Source organism: Agelaius phoeniceus, chromosome 9 (assembly GCF_051311805.1).
Source record: "Agelaius phoeniceus isolate bAgePho1 chromosome 9, bAgePho1.hap1, whole genome shotgun sequence".
NCBI lineage: Eukaryota > Metazoa > Chordata > Aves > Passeriformes > Icteridae > Agelaius > Agelaius phoeniceus.
Genome location: NC_135273.1, coordinates 22,584,078 through 22,607,923, shown reverse-complemented (window position 1 = coordinate 22,607,923; position 23,846 = coordinate 22,584,078). Strand labels below are relative to the sequence as shown.

General features: G+C 36.5%; 1 protein-coding gene across 27 annotated transcripts in view; it reads left to right on the top strand.

Moving 5' to 3' along the window:
* The window catches only part of KCNMA1 (potassium calcium-activated channel subfamily M alpha 1), a 414,944-nt gene that overhangs the window by 303,350 nt on the left and 87,748 nt on the right, over positions 1-23,846 (top strand). For 12 of the 27 annotated variants that reach the window (XM_077183251.1, XM_077183250.1, XM_077183249.1 and 9 more), the window contains 3 exons: positions 1,043-1,129; positions 4,946-5,022; positions 6,194-6,346. In XM_077183251.1, the coding sequence (XP_077039366.1) occupies positions 1,043-1,129; positions 4,946-5,022; positions 6,194-6,346 (317 nt within the window). Of the gene's footprint in view, positions 1-1,042; positions 1,130-4,945; positions 5,023-6,193; positions 6,347-8,478; positions 8,488-14,299; positions 14,474-23,846 lie in introns of all 27 variants that reach the window. The other 15 variants (XM_077183261.1, XM_077183260.1, XM_077183256.1 and 12 more) reach the window with 3 other exon arrangements.

The window sequence follows — 23,846 nt, the reverse complement described above, 5'->3', positions numbered from 1 at the left end:
AAAATCAATTTTTGCTAGATGGACAAGTGTTTCAATTCCTGGTAGTCTTTATTTAATCTAAATTACATGTGCATACCGTTACTACATTTTGAGTTAGAAAAGCTGAACTTTAATAAAAGACAAAAGAGAGAAAACTTTTGAAAAGCTATATTAAGTTTTAGAGTCAAAAGCTAAGATACATCACCCATGAATAAAACTTACTGGAGAATATATTTACATTTATATCTATCTGTATATTCATATTTAGCTTGGTGCTTTGCAAAACACCTTTCCTAAAGTCTTGATTTAAATTATTATCCAAATAAAGATATTTCATAGACATGGAGTACCTCACTTGTTGATACTAGTTCTTTGTCAAAGTTAGCTGAGGCTCTTCTGTCATGGTGGTTGGGTTATTTTTGTTCTTTCATGGCTGCATAGCAGTGTTTTAAAAATTTTCTATTCATTTTATGTTTTTTCAGCTGTCGTGACTGGTTGTCTTGTACCATTCCCCTTGAGTGTATGTGTGTATTTATTATTTTAAACAATAACATTATATGTCCAGATAGGGGTCCCATTAACTTTCTATTTCACTAGAAATTGGCAAAAATTTGCATCCAAGGGTTTAGTTTCATAAGTGATATTTTTTGTGTTATTGAGCAGTGGCTGAGGGTTTTTTCCTTTTCACCATATTATGAATTTGTCACCACTTTGCATGACAGAGCAAGCAAACAGCAATGCTCAGCTTCACACTTCACATTTCTGAGAGGACTTTGCGTAATCTATAATTAAAGCAAAAAGATAAGAAAACAGATGTAAGCACTTAGATTATGTGATTATAGGCAGAGGCATTTGACTGTCTCAAACTAAAGTTTTTGTAAAACGCATGTGAAACTCTTATTTGATTGGAAATATCAAGGAAGAATGGCTTAAAATTTCCTTGCAGCCTTTCCTAACTAGTGGGTCCCCTATAACAGAATCAAATAAAGCTAATTTGGAAGATTCAGCTGAAATTAATATAAACTTATTGTTTTGTTGGTTTTGTTCTTGTTTCACTGAGCAGTATATTAATCAATCCTGGAAACCATGTCAAGATTCAAGAAGGTACCTTAGGATTCTTCATTGCAAGTGATGCCAAAGAAGTAAAAAGGTAATTGAAATGTTTTTATCTTTGAATAGAAACAAACATACTTAATTTCAGTTTTTTTCTTTACATGTAAATGCTTCACCTAATTTTCATTATCATCTGTTTAAAAATTTGGAGGGGGGGTTGAGTTGTTACTCCTGAACCACCTACGTGCATGTAGTTTCCCTAAGTCCCAAGGAACTGAAATTTGCCGCAGATATGAAAAGAAATAAAGAGACTGGGTTTTTTGAGTCCTCCTAGAAAATGTGAAATATTTTCATTTGTTTCCTCTATACTTACTGTGTCTCAGAGGAATTACTATGAGAGAGGAGGACAAGGATGACAGTTCTGTTAGATTCTGGTTTAGAGGAGTTCTAATCTACACAGACTTTAGCAAATTCTTGATGCGAGTTAGCTGCTGTGTTTATTCTGTAATTGCATTAGCAAAATAATATTTATGTTCTTGTAATTTTTCTTTAATGGAACTACAAACTCCACAGCCTCATAATAATACATCAGACTACAAAAGTGCATTATATCCGTTGCAGACAACTTCACAGACTCAATGTACCTGGGTGTGCTAGATTTGGGATGAATGCAAAGGAGTTTTGTGATTTTGTATTGAGGACCAAATGTATGTAGTCTTGTTTGTTAGGATTATAGTATGCTTGGAAGGAACAAAAGAGCAATGTGATAAAAGAATTTTTCAAAGAAAAATATTCAGTGTCCCTATAATTAAAAAAAAAAAGAAAAAAATGAATATTTGCAGATGAGTGCTTCCTCATAATTTGTATCTTTGTTATGAATCATGCAATCAGATTTTTACTGATGTTATCCATGAGTTTGGTATTTTAACTAAATCCTGTACTTAAAATGATAAAGTATTCAAATGATACTCTTTATTAAGTTCCAACCTTTTAGGATTAAATACAGTGAAATAATACCTAACCATGCCTACTTGCCATGCATACTTAAAGAAAGTCAAGACACCAAAACAGTGAAATTGGAGAACTTGACTTCTATTTTTCTTGAAAGAACTGAGATAGATTTTGGCTAGGTGAAATGCACAGAACAAGGCAGCAGTGCTCCTGTCCTGTCACATCTCCAGCACCATCTCTGGAGCCTGTACATCCTGCACTGCCTCAGGGACTCTGCCTTGCAGCATTCTGTTCTTTTCCTCTGCTGCTTTTCTCCACTTGAGCATCCAGAACTGTCTGCACACTGCTTTACTGAGCTGCTAGTTTTCTTTCATTTATAAGGCATTTTTACACTCTGCAGTGAACTTTTTCTCAGACTAAGTAAAATGGCATAATATTTTAACTGCTAAGATTAGGGAGAAGTTAACTGTTATAAAGGCGTTTAGACAAATTTTTCTCATCATTCATCTGCCACGTTTCATTTGATAGTGAACATGAAACAGGATTTCCAATTCTGTCTGGCTTTTGGCAGAAGGCTATGTTTAGAAATGTTCTGCCTCCCTTGACACGTTTCTTAGCTGCTCTGTGCAAAGCAAATGCTTATCAGATGTGTTTCTACTAACAAAGCCAATTATGAAAAGTGTTAATTTCACCCTTTGAGCTATGAATCAGATTCAGAAATATGTTCTAAAATTGAGATCTTTTGGAGGAGAAAAATGATTTTTTAATAAAGCATAATTAAACATGCTTTATACCTGAAATGCAAATTAAATTATTCTGGCTTTGTTAATGAAGACATTTCAACCCCTTTAAGCTAAAGTTATTCATATTTATATATCCCACAATGAGATATAACCTACAATGTTCAATTACTCTTTCTGTTAGAATCATTTTTGCCTTTTGAGAAGAATAGTTTCCCATAAGAAACAATTACACCTACAAACAGTTATGCCAAGGTAAATAGCTTCACATAAAATGTTGACTGTTTAAATATAATACAAACTACCTGAATTGCATCTTCATTATTCCTTGTTCATTTACATGTTAACACGAGTGCCAGAAATCCACATTCTTCAAATCCACTTAATTTACCCCAGTTATATAGAATAATTTTATTACAGCAATAACTCCAGGTATTTATTCTTTACTTTGGACATGGGATTGAAGGTACTCTTTAGGACAATTGTGCTGCAGTGAACTTCAGAAACATGGTCTCTATCAATGACCAATATCCAGTTCATGTTATGAAGTTTTTGTGGTGGACTATTTGTGGTAGTTGATTCTTGTTTAATAAAGGGGCTTTACAGCTGGACTGGAGAGAAATTTTAAAAATTTGAGGCAGTTTTCTCCTCCTGGCTTACATCTTGACGTCTACTCATGGTTTGAAAAACAATTTCTTCTCATTTCCTTGGAAGTAGTTGATTTTCTTTTTGGTGGAACGTGAATATCTTGAAGACCAGAAACTTTCTGCAGCAAAGTATACATGCTCAGAGAAGATGTTTTCCTTTTACATTTTGCATCTTGGAAATACTAAAGCAATTTCAGAACCTGAAAGAGTAATCTTCCTGTAAGTTTCTTAGAGAAATAAAGTGTGCTAGGTTTAGGACTTACATATTCCATTGTAGCTTCATGTTATATTGATTTTAGAAATGTTAATAGCATTCAGTGAGGTCTCCCTGCAATTTCAATTTGTATTTGAACCAATATGAAGCATTGTTGTGGTTCATCTCTTCTATGCTAGACCTGCTATCTTTCTCATGATGGGTCACTTAACTACCAGTATAGTTCCACCTGCAGTGGCCATGCTATAGTTAATCTAGAAGAAATAGTAGTAATCATCCTGGCTGCAGGGCCAAAGGCTGTGTTTAATCAGAGGCTATATATAAATATTGGTTTGGTTTTGTGTTTTTTTATATTTTGGACTGTAGATAGTTTCTCCTAATTGTTATAACAATCTAATGTTCTCATACTGTCAGCAAAGTATATGGGTGTCATCTGAAAATTTGCTGAGGGTGCACTTGATGCTTCTGTCTGTGTCATTAATGAAGGTATTAAATAACACTGGTCCCAGTACAGATCCTTGAGGGACACCACTTGTAACTAGTGCCTGGTGAGACTCTGAGCTATTGATCACTACCCACTGGATGTGGCCATTCAACCACTTCCTAATCCACCCATGGAATCCATCGCTCCAGTTTGACGAGAAGGATGTTGTGGGGGACCATGTCAAAGGCTTTACAGAATCTGGATAAATGACATCTGCAGTACTTCCTTATCTGCTGATGTAGTCATTCCATCATAGCTGGTTGGTCAGGCAGGATTTTCCCTTGGTGAAGCTGTGCTCCCTGTCTTGAATGACCTCCCGGTCCTCCATGTCCCTCAGCAAAGCTTCTGAGAGGATTTGTTACACAATCTTTCCAGGCACAGAGGTGAGGCTGACAAGCCAATAGGGTCCTTGTTTCTACCCCTATTTTAAGATCAACGTACAGTGTTGATCATACAGTAATGATCAAATGTCCAAGCTGAAAAATTGGCACAGGGTGCTAGACAGTCCTTAAAAAAAACCACCCTGGTAGCCGATGAAAACAAAAAGTCTTTTTTTGTGATTAAGTTCATTAGATGCTCTTTCTTCTAAGATGAACAACAAATAAACTAATACAGTGTGGCATAATTATCATACATTCTTCCAATTACTTTTCAAATAAAAGTGTATTAAAGGAAATACTATTTTGGAGCTTATAGTTGAAATTAATGGTCTTGCAGCAAATATTTCCTACTTTAAATGTCCAAACGTTTGCAAAGATCAAAGTAAATTAGCATTGGTGCATTTCCTTAATTGGTCACTGCAACAAGATGAAATATGGGACTAATTTCATTTATATGGATTAAGAAATGTGTCAGTTTTTCCATTCTGTCTCTCCAGGGCATATTTTTACTGCAAGGCCTGTCATGATGACATCACGGATCCCAAAAGGATAAAAAAATGTGGCTGCAAACGGCGTAAGTAATATTTCTATCCCTCCCTTCCTCTCCTTTTCATGAACTGTTCAGCCCTGAAGAATACCTCTACATGCATTTACATGTTTTACACAATGGTTTTACAGAAAGGCTAAGAAATAATTGCACAGCAACATAGTAAGTGCTATTTGGGTTCCTGAAGTCCATATGTTTTTGTTACATTTCACACCACTCACATCTGTGTCTTCGTTAAAAAGTAAATTAAAGACCAATGCTAACAAAAACTGAAGAATTAAGTCAAGCTAAATTTAACTGTGGAGATTTCTGAGTTAAGAATTAGCCAACAGTGAAGTTTTTCTCTCATTCATAGCATGCAGATTCTGCAAGAGAAGAAACTAGGGAATTATATTTTATCATATAGCTATTGAAATTTTTTTCTTTTTAAATAAATGAACAGTTTTAGTGGAGGAAAAGGTTGTCTGGAAGAAATTAAATATTAGCATCTCTTACATATATCCTTTTAGCTGTAATGCTAATATTAGTTTAATTAGGTTCTTAAACTGTTTGGACAGTTTTTAATGAAGAAATAATTGAGTGTTTGAATGGAGATGAGACTTTGCATCTGAATTTCTATAAATATGTAGCAATTAGCATTTTACCCATATATACTTTGAAAGGACCTTTTTCAGGAGCTATCACAACCACACTTTGACCAAAGATGTGTTTGACCCATGCATATTTGTAATACCAATAGCAAAATTATTTAGGAATCAATTTCTCATTGAATATATAAATATTTATGTGCATTCCATGGTATCCTGCCATGAAAAAAATAATTCAGTTTAAAAGTATTGATTAGGTAAATTGAGAGATCTCAGAAGGGTTTGATCATGCCTATTTTACCATTACTTTTAAAAGGGTAAAAGCGCTCTTATTTATAGCTTCAGTCTGCTATAAAAAAAGCTCTCTTATGTATAGCTTCAGTTATCAGTGCACTGTTGTAGAGGATGGAAGAAAGCCTAAGCTGAACATTCTCTGCCTTTTGGAGTACCTGAAATGGATGAAGTCTTGAAGATCATTTTCAAAAGAAAAAAAATTATCATTGGAGATCTTTAAAAAAACTCCTCTCCTCCAAAACACCACAAGTGTGGAACAATAGCATGATAGGGAGAAAGCAGCTGGAACTGACAGAAAATGGTATTTATCTTCCCAGTAGCCACAAGGAGAGCAAAGCACATGGAAAGCATGCCTGATGTGGAAGGAATGTATGCATTGCCTAACATATTGGAAAAAAATTGTTCAAGAACAGTTTATCCATGTGAGAATGTGACCTTTGAACTGCTGCCAAAGCCAATGAGTCTGCTGAGTAAGTTCTGGTAAAGCCAGTTACAGATGCCTCAGGGTGTCTGTGACTCTCATGAAATCTTTTTTCAAAATTACTCAACAGTTAAAGAGAAATATGTTACCTGCTTAATTTTATCTGGTTCTGTCAGGAAAAAAAAACAAAGCCAAAAAGCCCATTTTATTTCTATTTTCTTCTATACTCCTCCTTCACATGGTGTATGCTTTTTAAACATGTCCTGCTTAAAAATTTAATAAATCCCAAAGATCTCTCAGTTTAACATGAGACCTACACTTTTCATTGTCATCTGCTAGAAGATAGGGCATCAGGAACTCACATTATAAAGCTTAAGAGCCCTTTATTATTATATGTTAATGAGAATCAAGGTAACCTTCTCAGTACTTTGAAACCTGGGAGGAAACAGGCTATGACCCAGCCAACACAATGGATATTACCAGCAGTAAGGCCTTGGAGAGGCAAGAGTAACAATTTCTGTAGGTAGGATTTGGAAGGGTTACAAATGGCATGGTCACACATATCAGTCCAATAAGTGAAAGTTTGTTGGGCAGATGAACAAACAAACTGAATTAGTGAGGCTGAAGAAGGAGGTGGCTCTCAGAGCTGGTGCAGTGAGCACTGAACACTAAGGAGGGAATCCTCTGAGTCAGGTGAAGAATAATGGTCAGTGAGAGTAACATCTAAAATTTCCTTTTCATCATCTCCCCTCTCGTGAGTCTGCCCTCTCTCCTGCTGTTTCTTAGACACACAAGGGGTCACAGATACCACAGTAGCAGGCAGCCTGTAGAAGAGCTGAGATTTCAATGAGAAGCATGCTCACAAGTACTAGAAATAAGGCAATTGCTTTTCTTTTAAAGAGCTGTCAGAAGAAAAAATGAAATGAAAAATTTCAATAGTAATTAGTGATTTTTGTTTCTCAAATTTTGTTGGCAATTTTGAAATCCCTTTTACGGGACCTGCTTTTTGTTTTTGGGTTTGTTTTTAAGGTAAGTCTTTAGTCCAGAAGGTTATTTACATAAAATGTTTTAGCTTTCAAATCACTAATCACTTTTGAAAAAACTTAGATTTGTTATCCATCTGCAAATGATGCAAATCATTGGTGTTAAAAATACAATTCTAACCAAAGCAAAACATAAATTGAGAAAACTTTCTCCCCACTGAGTTAGCAAGCTATCAACTGCGATGTCAACATGTGATACATCGCTATGCCAATTTGATTTTTGACACTGCATGCACATGCATCTTTATAGTTCTATATGACAAATACATGCTTTAATGAGTGAGTAGCATAGTAATTAGAGGCAGCTAAATGTGGAAAATATGTAAGATGAAAGGAAAGGTTGTTTATAAAAATATTGACACATTCAGGTGAATTAGATGTGAAAGAAATGGAAAACTCAATTATGGTGGCTCTAATTCAAGCAGTTTCCCATAATATTTAACTCACATTCTTTAATAATGCATCTGAGGTTGCACTTCAGTTTAGACACTTTCTGAATATTAGCTTGGGGTATTGTTGGGGTCTAAACGTGAGTCTGACCTACATAGCCATTTGTCCAAACTCGTTAGGCCTAATATTAATAATTCAGGGCAGATCAGTACATTTCTACAAGGCCAAAGGATAATTCATGTAATCCTGCTTTCCTTTTGCAGTTTCTTTGACATCCTTTTCTCCTTACCCATCCCACTCCCTGAATAACACATAAATGCTGATGGCATATTGTCCAAAGAAATACTTGTGTGGAAATTTTATTCACAGAATGTTAATTTTTTTTTAATGTTTTCAATCTCTTTCCTATTCCACTTAACTGTAGTTTTTGCAGCAAGAGGCCAAATATATGTATATATTTGTATAAAACGCTGCCACGTTGGGATGAAATCTCTAAACTGGATGACCTGTTCCTCCTGTTTCTTTCATTTTGTGCAACAACTGTGGTCTAATTCTCTATATATTTTTTCCAGTGACAGTGCTTGCTGTGAACGGTGGGGGTTGAACCCCAGAGGGGACAAATCATGTATACATTGATGTGTTTGAAGGAATTTCTTGTAATCTATGACAATTGACAAACTTTTGATTTATTTTTCCTCTTGCTGCCTTGGAACACGGCCCCTACTATATTTTAACTGCACACTGATAGTGATCTATTGTGAGTAAAAATGGGTTCCCTGTAGCCCAGAGTGCGGTCCAACCTGTCTTTCTCTAGCAGAGAGTATTTTTGTTCAGTATTTTGGTTCTTTTCTTTATTTATGTTGCATGTAGCAGTGACGTCATACCCACAAGTTTCTCATTGTTCCCACCAATGGAGATTAGGGTGACGTTGAAGAAAATACAGCAGTTTTCCCTTCTTCCACCTATTTGCCCCTTTTTTTCTACAAGCTTATTTTTATCCCTAAATGAAAATTAGATCTTGGCAGTAGTATTTCCTTGAAATTATTCTAGGGATATCTCATGAATTTTTAGGGATATTGGTTAGGCTGGGGTAATAGCCACTATAGCACTCTTTGCCTGGTTCAATACAATTCATTTGTCAGGTCCCTGTTGAGGTTTTCAGTAATGGTCAGTGAGAATAGTCCTTTCCATTGCACAGCTGGCACAAAGAGTAGCACAGCAGTCTTTTACTGTCCTTATCTAACTTTTTTCTCCCTGATGACAGAAAAAAGTGTTATGGGAGAAAGCCAGACAGTGAATTAAAAGTGTGGTTTTTTAACGTATAAACCCAGAGATACCTTCGACAGGAAACAAGCTGCAGTGATTATTTTCCTGAGCTTGCTGGTTTTGACACTACTTACATAAGTAGACACACACTGACTTTCCAGGGCCTTAGCTGTAAAGTTTTACAATATTATTATATCTAGAATATGAGCTTTATGGACCACTTCATGTCAATCTAGGTCATACCACTTGAAAGTGTGCAGGATCTATGAAGGCTCTCATCAGCCACGTTGTGTGTACACTCATGGTAAATACAGCATTTGGGACATGGAAAGAATTTGCTCTTAGAAATAAAAGTGCTGCAAAGAAATGCACTGGTTGTAGGGCAGTGTTGGGATTATATGGACTTGTTCTTTCAAAGAGCAAGGGGGATTGAGTAGCTGCAGTGCAGCATTCCTGTGCCAGGTTGAGGCTGTAACTTTACTGTGTAGCTGCAGCTATCCTAAGTAAAGGAGGCCTCAACATGCAACTTCAACATTTTACCACATATTCTGAATTTATTGTGTGGAAACATCTCAGGTCTTAATCAGGATTGAGATATTTTCCCCCTCTCAGCTATACACACTGTAGGATCTTGCAAAGAATGAAGGAATAATTTATGCTCTTGATAAAGTTCTGGCCTTCTTGAAATTATGGTGGCCTGCATTATCATTATTTGCTATTTATTTTATTGTGGAGCCTGCAAACTAAACTGAATGATTGAGATCCTGTTGTGGAAGAAAATATTCAAGGATAGAACAGAAATTTCTTCAAACATCTATTTTTAGCCAATAGAATGACACAGCAGAAAGATGAAGCAGCAGGCAAAAGCAGATTGTGAAACTGGTCAGCATGATAAGAATCAGCAGTAAAACAAATTCTATAGATGAAATGGTGAATCCTATTGACTTTGAGGCAAAGTACTAGAAGTAATCTGGATTTATCTGAAGCAATGTATTTATTTAAAATATGTTCTTATGTTGAGACCTTTGTGAACTAAAGAAATTCATTAAATGGTAATAAGTAAAGAGTTCTTCATGCGGTGAAAGAACTAGAAAAGAAAAGGTCATGTAGTTTTGCTTTGGTTTTTTTCCATTTCCCCAATAGCTTAAGTTTGTTTAGAAAAGTAGTTTGCTTTGAGAGTGCAATGGCTGGAGAGTCTTCTGTAAGGTAATGAAGGAAAGGTCGTGATCAGATTTGAAAATGAAAACGAATTGGTCTATAAATGTGCTATTACATCAAAACCTGAGTCATTCTTATATCTACTAAAATAGGGCTAGTTGTCCACTCAGATCTCCTGCTGTTTTTTCAGTTTTGGCATAGAACAGCACTTTGTGAATTGGAACAAACAAGTAACCAGTTGTCATTGATGGCAAAAATTGCAAGAGAGTGAGCAAGCTCACTTGCTAGTCTTGAAGTTGACTTGTAAAAATTAAATAATGGAGAGATAGATTTTCCTGTTGTGTTAAGGTGAATAAATTCTCACCAACAGTTTAAGGTACTGCTGTATTTTTCAGGAAACTGAAACTGTGCTGGGGGAAGTCCTGTCTGTGTGTCAGTCCCATGATGCTAAGCTGGCAGGCGATCGCTCCAGCCTGGTCGCCTTTAATGCTGATGATTTTTCACTCTCAGTTTGGATCATGAGAACTTGACGAATTGAAATAACAGCGTGCATTTCAATTCTGAAGTGTCTTGGGACCTTTTTATACCTTTTTGTACCATTGGGTGGTCAGGAAGGCTCCCGATCCTGCTCCTGAGCAGCTGCTGCCTGAGAGAGATCCACTAGATGTCCTCGGAGCTCCACCCTGGCTGCGCTGAGCGCCGGGAAAAGCGCCGGGAGCGGCACCAGGACAGGGGGCACAGCCCGGGGTTCACCAAAAATCAGGAAAGAAGAAGGAATACTTTGTTCTGCTTTCTTTAAAGAAAGAAAAAAAAAATAAAAAAGGAAAAAGATAAAGGAGCTGTTCCTTGACATTTTAGGTAGAGAATAATCTGCAGTTTCCTTTGCTTATTTTTGCAGCTGGAAATATTTCCCATTACCGTTCGTGAACTCTAAGTAACGCTTCAGATCCAGACAATCTACACATTTTAACTGTACTTTTTGACTTTTTGAGATCAGAAGTAAGGTCTTGTGAGAAGCTTAGACATCTGGGGAGCTATTCTTTCTTTTATAGAAAGGAAGGCTACTACCTTCTGACAAAAACTGCATCTGGAAGTTTCTAGAAGTATTTATTTAGTTTCTAAGCAATTGAAAGAAACTTTGCTCTCCTTTTGCTCTTAATGAGTAGTTCATATGTGCCTTGTTTTGTAAATTATTTAAGCAGCCTTAACTTAATGTCCATAAAAACTTCCCCTGATATTTTTACTGATTAGTTTTACAAATGTTGTGTGATTGTCATCATATAAAGTACAAGGATCTGTCTTCTCTTTTTTTCCCCTATTTATTACACAATTGAAAATAGGAAAGTAGTTTCCTTTATGTCCCAACTTTTGTTTTCACCAGTATCAAATTACAATTCTATTCAACATTTATAACACATCTAGGAATAGAAATAAGTTGATTCTTATGCAGGTCCTACAGGTGTCAGATAAATTTAACACACACACACAGAGGCTGTTCTTAAGGTCCCCCTGTCTCTCTGATGATTCCCATTTTCTGTTAATGTTTATGGAAGTTTTATAGAAAATGGTATGTGTGTGGCTGAACCATTTAAAATCATTTCTGTGCTGTCTTTGATCTTGTCACTAGTCATCCCTACTAATAATGCGTGTTTTGTTTTATTTGAAATAAGTATTGTATTTGGTGTGAATGTAACTGACTGTATAAAAGGAATGAAGAGTAACAGCATGTTTTCTTTCCAAAAGTTATTGCTCTGATATGCAGTTGCTTATATACTTGTTAAAATCCTTGTGGCAAGTCCTTTCTGCTGCTTATATTTCCAGGTCCAGGCCTGTTTCCTGCATGTTAATGATGTGAAATATTCAAGTGATGCATGATCTCCAGAACAACTGACAATAATAGTTAAAAACAGTCCCTGAAGGGTATTGCTTTTGAGAAACACCATCATGTCCTTCCCCTATTGAAGAGAAGGCCTTAAATTTCCAACTTTATTGGTTTAAGTCTGATGAAAATGGTACAAAAAGTTTTCCTTCCTAGCCTTCTTTGCCCTTAAGGATGATTTCTTTTTAATTTCCATAAATTTGTCCTATCCTACTATTGACTGTTGACAAGATATGGCCAGAAGTAAATGAGAACCAGGGACTGTTACTAACCAATGATGTAGCAGTTGGGAATTTCTGAGCAGTGTGTTTTGCTACAGCATTTGATTAGAAAAAGTCCTTCAAAACAGCTATAATTACAGCAAAATGGGCCTGCTTTTTTAACCTCACCTACTGTCAGTGTGTCTCACAAATACCCTTTATTTTTCTTTAATTTCCTTAAAAAATAAGAAAGTAGGCATACTGGAAAGACTGTTACACTTTTGGTAACCTATTTCACTTTTCTTTTACTGTCCAACTTTTCAACTTTAAAGAATGTGTTGGGAAGAGTTAGAGGGAAAACACGGGAAAATGCTGTTTTGAATTTTCTGTGTAGTTTGAATGTGTATGCATTAAAGCTGCCGTGGAAACCTTCTTACTAAAAGCCAAGCTCTGAGGAATGATGTACTATGCAATGAACAAGCCTGATGCTGCATGATGAATTTCTGAACAGCTGTAAGATAACTCTACTAGGATGCTAAAAGAACATGGCATTAGTCATGTGAGCAAAGTTTTAGAGGAATGGGGTCGCTGCTGAAGAGATCACTCATTCATCTCCCTCAATGCCTGTTTTCCACAATCATAATGTTACCCTTGCTTGACAAGTATACTGTATGGCAAGCCATCAAGGCCTTAGAACAGGACTTGACCCATCTGAGTGATTTCAATCCCTCTTTCCTGGTGACTGTGGGATTAAGAAACTGGAAAAAAAAATTCTTTTAAATTTCATGTCATTACCATAATGCAAAAAAAGACATCCTAAACTGAAGGTACAGGCCAGAGAAACATTACCTTTTTTCTGCCTTTGCTTTTAAGGTTTTGTTTTTGCCTGTCAGTGTTGTTTTGTTTTTAGTATAATTGAGTCAGTTCAATCTAAACCATTACCAAAAGTTGGTTCAGTGCAGCATGTGAAACAATCCAAATGGCCTTTGGATTCCTTGAGACGTAAACATACCTGATTCTGATAACATACAAAATTCCAGGATGGTAATTATACATGCATTTATAAAATAGGATGCTCTATATTTCTAGGAATACATAACAAGGACATTCAGATGACTGAAAGATAAAGATGTTCTGTCTGACCTGGCACTTGTTTTGGACCTAACGCCTCTTGATTGACTTTTGAATCCAGAGCAGAAACCATGCCAATGATTGGCTCAGCATGTTTCAGTGGACCAATGCTCTGTGTGCTTTTGGTGATGCCTTATTTGTGAACTGAACTTAATGTCGAGCATATTTACCATTTTTAGTTTTGTCTCCTATATGGGCAAATTTTGGTATTCTGTCAAGAGTTAATTTGAATTCCTGAAGATAAAATGTAAGCAAAATTAATTTTTTGGAAAATTTTATTAATATCTTGTAATTCTTTATTAATGTATAATTGATTGCAGTAAAGGTGTTCCTTGGCACAGTTTAATACAGAAAAAATATTACAATGCATTTAAGAATAAATATATTTATATATATATGTGTGTATGTATAATGCATACGTGTGTATGAGTGTGTGTATGTAAGAATATATTTGTATGTGTGTTTCTGTGTGTGTATACATACATACATATATTTATACATGAAGAAATCTCTGATTTTTTCAGGAAACAGAAATAGGCCAAAGTACCTAATAGACTAGCAACTTTTGTTTTCATTTTAATCCAATGGTATTAATTGTGCCAAGGGAAAAGCATATTCTTATTATTCTGTGCTTTTACTGTGTTCTATTTTGATCCAAACACTTGACTGTAAACAGTAATTTTTCCCCATGACTGCGGTCACCCTCTAAGACTGAACAGAAATAAAGAGCAATTAATCTTTTGCCCTACTTTTAATGTACAACCAAAGTGTTATCAATAATCTCATTGCATTTTTTTTTCCTGGGTCAAGACTGTTAACATTAACTAAGGCCTGTATTAAATCCCTTAAATTACCTTCCAGCTGCCTTGTTATATATATAACCTTGCCATTAACCTGCTGCTCTTCCTCTCCTCCCATCCAACACATGGTTATAGCCAAGATGTCCATCTACAAGAGAATGAGACTGGCATGTTGTTTTGATTGCGGACGCTCTGAGCGTGACTGCTCTTGCATGTCAGGCAGTGTACATAGTAACATGGACACCCTTGAGAGAGCCTTCCCACTTTCTTCTGTCTCTGTTAATGATTGCTCCACCAGTTTACGTGCCTGTAAGTTTTAACACCAACACATGCTGTTCCATGTTTGTGGTGTCTGTGGTATCATCCCTGTCTTGTGTCGTGCATTGTAGTTCTGTGAGTTTTATTAGTGGGCTGATGCTTTTTCAAAAAATCAACCCCAGATTTGATCACAGCTCTGTATTTATATTTCTGTTTTTATTTTTAATGCAAAAAAATGTAAATCATTATTTTGCTTTGTGTGCTCTTTATGAAGCATCCTCTTGCAATAGCCTTCAGGATCATAGTAGTGCAGTATGGTGACATCTTTTCTATTTAATTCATACAATACAAATTGTCATTAATTAAGCAATAAGTGCTTTGGTGGAGGACCAGACCTTTGTCTAAATCTGTGACTGGTGCCAAGTGGGTACCTTTAATAATACTGGCATTAAGCATCATACAATGGACAGTGAATAAATATACAGGATACAACATAGTAGCTGGAATTCTATTCTATGCTGCTACTTTTGCCTTTAGTTTTGTTTGTAACTCTTCATTCTCAGTAAAGCAAGATCTTCCGTCTAATACAGAAACCATGGAAGTGTTTGTACTTTTTGTAAAATTGGTTGTACTTTTTGTAGCGCCTTTTTAGAAAAACTAGGGTGCAAATCCCTGGTACAAATGTTTTGAAATTTAATGTAGTGTCTGTTCCATAGGACAGTAACATTCTGGAATGTGCCCTGGAAGCTCTTTTGAAAGATCAGGGTTGAGAGTGAAATGACAGAGAACCTAGAACAATTCTGCATGGCCATTAATTCTTCGGACAAGCTGTAGGGATTCCAAAGCTTGGATTATCAGTGTGATGTCATCAACTGAGGAAGATTGTTAAATGGTTTTTTGTGTGTTTGTTTGTTTCATTTTCTTGTCCTCTTTAGTCATTCTTAACAGGCAAAACTATGTCTTGGGACAGGAGCTGTTTTCCTTTCCCTACCCAAATGGCAAAGGAAAGCTATAAACTTATTCAGCTACAGCTATGAGAATAGATTGGAGTTTTGATCAGGAAGCATGTCCATTTTCCAAGGCAAGTCATTTTGGACAAAAGTGCCTTCTGCTATGAAGACTAATGTAGATTTTGGATTATGCACCTGGTTGTCTTTTGGTACCATATTGCAGTACGTAGCCCAAGTGCTGCATGATTTTGCTTTAACTATTTTGACTTATGAACTATTTTTCCAGTCACAAATATAAAAATTCTCTAATTGTTACATTTCTTTTGTCTGAAGACCACATTAATTAAGAATATTCTCATAGGATTTCTTGGAGATTTTACCAAAATCATCTCTCTCTGTGTATAAGCACTCTGAACATCCTAACAATCTCCTTGCTTGCAACTCATGTATCACCATAAGGTGGATGGTTCCTAGTTTTAAGTCCTGTTGTAAATCACAGGACTTAAAACTAGGATAAAAACAGTTTTATCCTTTAACGAGAATTTTATCAGGATAAAATGTAGTAAAGCATACTTTCTTAAGAAAAGCAAACAAGAAACCTTCCTGTGTTGAGAATTACTGCAGGCAGTTTTTTGTACAGTGTAACAGCCTCAGTAACACCGTGCCTGGTAGAGTTTGTAGAGTACAGGCTGGTACAGAGAGTTTGTGGCTGGGCCCTGGCATTGGTGTTAACAGCAATCAGATTAGGATAAATTAATATGTCCCCTGCAAGTGGATAAAATTTCTGCCATTAGCACTGTTTGGCAAGGAAAGAAAAACTAATTTGTAGGTTTACCATAGCTTTCAAGTCCACTTAAGACTCTACAGAGGCAGATAAAGTAAACATTTTTGATTGTGTTGCCTGCTGAGCCAAAACCCTCCACAATAATGGTATTATTTCCAACAAAAGCCAGAGCTTTTTGGGAAACATGTTAGAGCTATGTTATATTTTGAAGGATAAGTGATATTGACAGCTTTGAGGATTTTTAGCATCCTATCCTTCATGGGCCTTTTCCCCACTTCATCACTCCTTCAAATCAAAAGAGATCTCAGTCTTCCCCTTGTGAGGCTAGTCACCTTTGACTGTTAATAATAAGTACAAAAATCAATACCAATTCACACTCTTTGCAAAGCAGCATAAGCCTTTCTTTTCCAATTAAAATATATATATGCACGCAACGTTGCACTGGCAGGGCTTCAATAGAAATCAGTGTGTTTTCTTTGCAGTGCACAGGGGTCGGACGATGCCCATCTTGACAGAGCTAGTTAGCTCAGAGAATGGTGGGGAGAGTCAGCTTTTCATTAAATATGAGCAGATGTGAAATGTAGAGTGTTTGACAATTAGAAATGGCAGCAGCAGGGCCCCAGAATCAAAGTGAGGTCAGATTGGTGGATCAGATTACCTCTCTTACATTCTTTAGTTGTTCTGAAAATCATTTTAAATTAGTGTCAGTGGAGCCATGATGGGTTTTGCCCTTTGTCTTTTATGCTATGACTGTATTGTTTCCCCAGACACTCATTAAAGGTCATTATACTATTACAGGGCTTGCTTTGGTTGTGGTGCCCCAGTTGAGTTGGTCTGCTTCTACAATTGCTTAATGTACTTCTTTCTTTCCTTTTTTTTTTAACTTTTGATTATAAAAGCGGGCTTTTTTTTCCAAGGTAAATAAAATCACAGACCATTGTATGGAGCTTCTTGAAACAATGAGTGGTTTTTGTAGGAATTAGTGCTGTTTCTAAAAATCAGATGTTGAGTAGAAGATGTCAATTTACATATTCAGTGGTGTACACAGGATTTAATCTTCTAATTGTATAATCTGCAGAGAAAGTAACACTTGCAGTGTATTTTCCACTGTGAATGGGTGTCTCTGTTATTATATTGTTTCTACTTTCAGCAAATGAAAATTGGTATTATGATTAGGTATAATTACATTAAAAGAGCTTTTGAGTTTAGAGGCTGTTTTCTGGAAAAATATACTGATAGTTTTTCTAAATGTAAGGAAAGAATTTTAAGAATTTTAGGTCTTTTTTTTTTTTGTATCTACATTTTTACGGGTTTAGCTGTATTTGGTGGGTTGCTACACGAATAGCAAATGGTCCAAATACTTCTTGCATTGGAGACTCAAGTCAGAGTGAAGAGAAGCATTTAGCCACTGAAAAACCTGGGGTGGTTTATGCATTGAAATTATGTTATTAGCAAGTGTGATGTTTCTGCTTAGGTCTGTGCCAAGTCTTGGGGGGTGCCATTCAAATGATTAATTGATACAGACAGAATCTTAACCTGAACCATTTATTTTCTGTGTTTCTCCATCACCATATGGCTGTGCTTCTCAGGAACATGAAAAGTTCATGTTCCTAAAGGAAACCTTTCCTAAAGTTGTTGCTGCACCCACTGCCATGGGAAACTAAATTTTCAAGGATATTCTTGATATTAGGCCCAGACGTATCTAATTGAACTTGTAAGAAAACGTGCTTTGGCATGCTCTGGTAGTTCTGAGAAGCTTTATGGGAAGACTTTTGCTTTGGTGAATATAAAGGATATCTGGAGACAAAAGAAAAGAATAGTTATTGCTACATTTTGAATTTAGGGTTCAGCCCAGACTCTTAGATATCTTACATGGAAAGACCATGGTAAGAAAAGTTGGAAAAAGTGTAACTTTTGAAAGAAGGAAAGCATGTATCTGCCTCTGTGCCAGACCAAGTTTAAAGCCATATATTCCATATAATCTTCTAGTGTCAGCACATGTTTTATTCTGTACAAACGAGTTAGCTGCTGAATGTTTCTCAAAGGACCAACAATCACATTCTGCAAGGTTAGGTGAACATTTTGGGTACCAAGGTTGGTAAACTGAGCTGAAACTATAACTGGTGATGGGATGGACCTTAGCAAGTAAGGCCAAGATAAGCTCCAGCTTCTTCATTGACCTGTTACTTCAGACCCTGCCTGTGTGTCTTTACAACTGAAAAAGTCAGATTCTATACTGAGAGTTGAAATGACGTATAACTCACTGATTTATCCAGAGAGATAGATACGTAACAGGCATGGGTCAGTGTATCTAAAATTCATCAGTTGTATAAATATGCTTGGGCTTTTCTAAATGGGTTGACAATTATTAAGTCCCAGGTTCTTGAAATACTGGCTGAAAAGCCAGCATATTCTATTTCTCCTAGAATGCGAGAGAGCATCCTCTGCTTTCTGCAGAGGATGTGTCCTCTGCTTTTCTAACCTATTTCTTCTCTAGTCCTGCTGTAGTAGCCAAGAGAAGATAATGCATGAGTTGTCATGCATGAGCAGAGGTGCAGGAAGGGCAGGTATGTGACCTCTGCGGAGACAACTTTAAGTGCTAGAATTTTCTGTTCACCCTTTAGCAACAATGGGTTTCCTCTCACAGGATGTGTAAACCACCTTGTGGTAGCTAGAGACTATGAAATGTGCATCCAGCTATGAATATCATCACATTTACATTGTATTTATAATGCTCTGATTATGACAAGGTGGGGTAGTACCACTGCTCCCTCCCTCTACACACCTTTTCTGAACTGTGAGACTTCTGCAGTGGCCACAGGACAGAAGTGGGTCTGGTTGCTTGGAAATCTTACTTTTGCATATGCTGCATAAATCCTTTCTCTTTTATACAACCTACTGACCTCTGTGTGGTCACACTGTCTCATCTTTGTCCTGCACAAAAACCCAATAATATGCTTTTAATGTTTTGAGGAAGAAGAAGAGGTTGAGGGAATAAATAGGCAACTGGGTCTTGGAAATAAAAACAATTGGAAAAGACAGATGGTCTCCTTTCTGAATGGCATAAGGTCCTAAACAAATTATTATAAACAGATTGTTGTGGTTTTTACAGCTTACTTCTATGGAATGACCCCATCTCTGTGTACTGGGCAATTGTTGTATAGGCTAACTTTTTTTTTTTTTTTTTTTTTTGTGAGATTAATGAAAATGGAACATTAGAATGAGACATAGTGCCAGATAAATTCTTGGTAATTCAAAGGCAGAGAGAATATAAATAATAACCCCAAGAAATGAACTGTGTGTGAAATTCTGATTCATGTAAAACCAGTTCCAGATACTGTCCTTTTTAGGGTGACAGATTTTTACTTCAGTTAGATTGTTTTCCATGCATTCAGTGTTGTATTCCTGATGTTTCTTCAAAATAACTTTACAGGACTATGTTTTTCCTTTCAAAATAATGAAAATAATGTAAAAATGGCTACCTGTGTTTATTTTAGTTGCCAGTTTGTAAGAGATAACACTATTTTAGACAACTCAGTTAAGATACAAGTCCAGTACAACTGAAAAAGAAATAAAGCATATACATCTTAACAGTTGTTACTGGGGCATGAGGGGAATCACCTTCCTTAGCCATCTTCTGAGAATGAACCACTGTTGAGAAAGCTGGTATTGCTAAAACTGGACAGTGGGGTTTTAAAGCCCATAGAACCAAAGATGCATTCAAGTGTTTCCACTAAAGAAGATGGGATGACTTGACTCAATAAATGCAATTGCAGTTTTAACTAGCATTCAGGAACTGCTTGCTGGAACAGTGGTTTCACTGAGCCAACCCTTGGTGTGCCTTTCTTGCCCTCCGATGTCCAGCCCTCCTCAAGGAAGTGATCCCCTCCTTGATCTAACTGTACCTTGCTCTGTATTGGTGATAGTGACATAGAAACAGTGACCAGAATGGGCTGGTAAATGGCCTCATGAGACTCCAAGAATCTATTCTATCACTTTCTTCACATATATGAGTGCACTGTGACTTCTGTATTTCCTTTTCAAACACTGAAGAGACAACATTAATTGCAAAAGGGGAAAAGTGACAGGAAACAATAGGGATTTTGCAATAGGTGAGTTCAACTGTGTATTTATGCTCTAAGACAAAAAATGAATATTGTTCTATATTTTAATAGAATCTGAGTGCTGCTAAATTATTTAAGCTTCTTTTGGGCATAGTATGAGCATATAGGTGAGTACTGAGATGTAGAAATGCTGTAGTAGGAAAAAACCCAGAACCCTCCAAATTAAGCTGTTTTCAGAAGGTAGAATGGTAAAAATGAGACACCCTGGCTCATTGCTAGATAATATAAATAATGAGGCATGCACTATTCCAGGTGAGTTTTGTGATGCAGCATATACCCCTGTGCTGATGGGAGTAAGCTCTGCCCAATTTGTGATGTCTGTAACAAGGAGATGAACTCTCACATCATCATGGGTTGGAGGCACTGCTAAGTTTAGCATTGAAACCTTTGAAAAATTGGGATAGTGGGGGAAGGAAAGATCAAAAAGTCTGCTTTTAATTTCTTTAGGCCTTTATGTTGAGTAGTGATTCTTGCCAGGGTCACAGGAAGGGACTGGTGAGTGGTTTGCTTTTATGGGTACAAGCTAGGAAAGATGCTGTCTGCATCCTGTGGAGTGAATTTAGCAGAGGGCCTTATGCAAGGTGACATGGAAATTATGTTTGCATTTTTAGTTCCTGAGTGTGGCTGGTTGTCACGAAACTCACCATGACAGTTTCTTACCACCAGGCAGCAGATTCTTCCTGTTACCTCCTTGGTGTGGGACAGATGCTGGCCAGTTAGGTCTCCTTCTCTGCTGCTTTCCAGCTATTTCAAGCGACAGATGCCAGAGCTGGCTCGGTTTCAGCTTGAGCATTTCTGTCATAGCCCTGCCTTGAGCCCAAATTCTGACCTTTACTATATGAAGTAAAGTATTTATGAACAAGCAGTGGCTTGATCCAGAGCAGGCTTAGAGCAAATGTCAAGTGTCAAGTCAGTCTCCTGCCTCCTTATACCACCTGCATTAGGAACCTGGATTAGACCCTAGACTACAGCATTGACTGCCTTAGGCTTTATGGGTCTGGAGAGACATAACTTATTAACAAAGAGTTATTAAATTTTTATCAGTTTTATAACGCAATGTAAATGCCTTCTATGAATCTACATTGTATTCATTATCATTTAAAACGTTAATTAAGTCAAAGTTGCATTTAATTTACTTCTAAATGTGCCTTTGGGAGGAAGCTTTTTAAAACAGCTGTAGAATTGAGAAGCTCATTGATGCTGGGAAGTTGTTAGTACCATTTTTCAGGATAGGTCCCCCAAATTGATTGCCATTTTGACTCTTAGCTAGTTTGTGTGGATGTTATTGGGCAAGGTCTCAAATTAATGCTGAAACAACAACAGCAGAAAACTATCAGCTCATGCTCATCCCATAGACACTTTGATATGTAACTCATGTTCTTTTCCAATTACTTCAAAACTAAAAAAAATGATATGTAAATCCTGTACACATCATAGTCTTGTTATAATTTATTTTCCTTTATATCCCTATTCTTTGTCTCCTTTTATAATTCAAGGAAAAAATGTGTTCACCAATTTGGAATATTTCTCGTCAGATTGAGAGAAAAATAAATCCTCTGGCTTATATCTTACACATTTTATGTAATCTGAAGGTATTGTAGTAAATAGAAGGAGGTGCTCATTGAAGTATACAACAGACCAAAATATTGTTTCAACATATAAAGTGGAATGCAGTTTAGTATAAAATCCCCTAGAATGAAAGCCTTCGCTTTATGTATGGCAGTGTTTTTTCTTTTGATGCATTTTGATATAAAAACAGGAGAAATATGGAAAACATCAAACACAGTGGATCCATCATCTGATTATTCCATGGGACCCCTAGCATATTTAATACGTGCATACCTGTAATCAGGTTTGCAGTGACATTAGTAGTCACTAATATGAGTGACTAATATAAGTTCCATACTTCTAGAACCAAAAGCAGGGGCAGCCAACCTATTTCTTACTTGGGCTAGGAAAATCTGTTGAATTAGAACAGGAGATCTTCAGATTTTACCAAGGTCAGTGTGGGTCCAGCAGAGTGGATCAGCTCCCAGTCTGAAAGTCAGAAGCAACTTACAGGACAATTTTTCTGGGTCTTTGTGTTTTCTGCTGAGTACCTAGAACCTTCTGAGGTATTTGTGTATTCCAGGAAACACAACCTCATGAATTATTTATGTTCTGCATGAAAAGAGGAGATTTTTTTCATATAACTCCATATGAGGTTCTTGAAGTGCCACAACACAAGTGCCCATGCTGTACTATTGCTTTGATTGGGGTTATAGTAGACAGGAGGGGGTTGGACAGAACATATGAGGAAAAGTTTTATTTTTAAGAAATCATAAATACATTTATTTCAGTATGTAAATTCTTAACTATGTTGATAATATACTTTATAATAGATTAAAGTTCAGTCATCCTTTCAACTGTTTGTGCCTATTCACCAACTTCTTTTAGCATTTTTTTATAATATATTTATAATATTTTAATATATCTTTCCTTATGATACTTTACTTAATATTGAATGCTATAATTCTGTGATTCACTTATTATCAAAGATTTTAGGAAGCATAATGTGTGCTACCTCACACAGACATGCTTCACTGATCCTGATCAGATCTTGTTAGCACAGTACAATTATTCTCAAAAGGAAGGGTGGAGAAAGCATTATTAGTGTCTAAGATGTGTCCGGTGTTATCTGGTCAAACACTCCTGTTTGCATTTTAGTTTGACTGGAAATTTTACCTCGGCAAAAATGGGAAACAAAAGTGCTGCTAGGCAAAGATCCCAATCTTGACTGTGCCACTGACTTACTACGTGACTATAGTTCTTCCCTTCAGAAAATGAAAATACTGTATTCTCAATCTATTATACTATATTACATTTTCTGCTGAGAAGTGCTTTGAGATCTACATTTTGAAGTCCTAAATATAAGTCTAAATGTTGTTTTGACATAGGTATTCCCCTTCAGAGGCCAATTTTCTATTTTATGATCTTTGCTTAAGAATGTACATGCACACAGCAAGAACAAGAGAAGAGTGAAATGGGGTACAAGACAGAAAGAAGGTGTGGGGAAATTACCATAACTGCCTTAGGGCTGTCTAATTTAGGGAGGTTTAGAAAGGGTATATATATGAGAGGGCAGGAGTAACTTGAGTTTATCTGCATCAGCAGAGAAGTATCTCTGCTGCCATATTTTTAAAATAATCTGAAGTTTTCAGCTGCTTCTGAACTTTAATTGGAATGCAGACCTTGTTTACTTTGAGGAACTGCTGAAGGAAAACCAAAAATTCATTATAGCATCTTTGATCTTTGTCCTGCAATTTCCTTTGTTCGTTCTCGCATAAAAGATTTTGCTTGCACTATGCATGTTCCTTTCTCCATTCCCACGTTCCTGACATTATCTTCACTCTCACTTCATGGTGCTGTATGTTCCCTGACACAGCATGTCTGATAATATGGAGAGAGATTTTACATCACCCTATGCTATGAAGGAAGACTGGCAGCAGGAAATGGAGGCTCTGTTTTTGAGCAAACTCTTGCCAGAAGGAACCGTCAGGTGTGCCATCTAACAATGGACATACTTT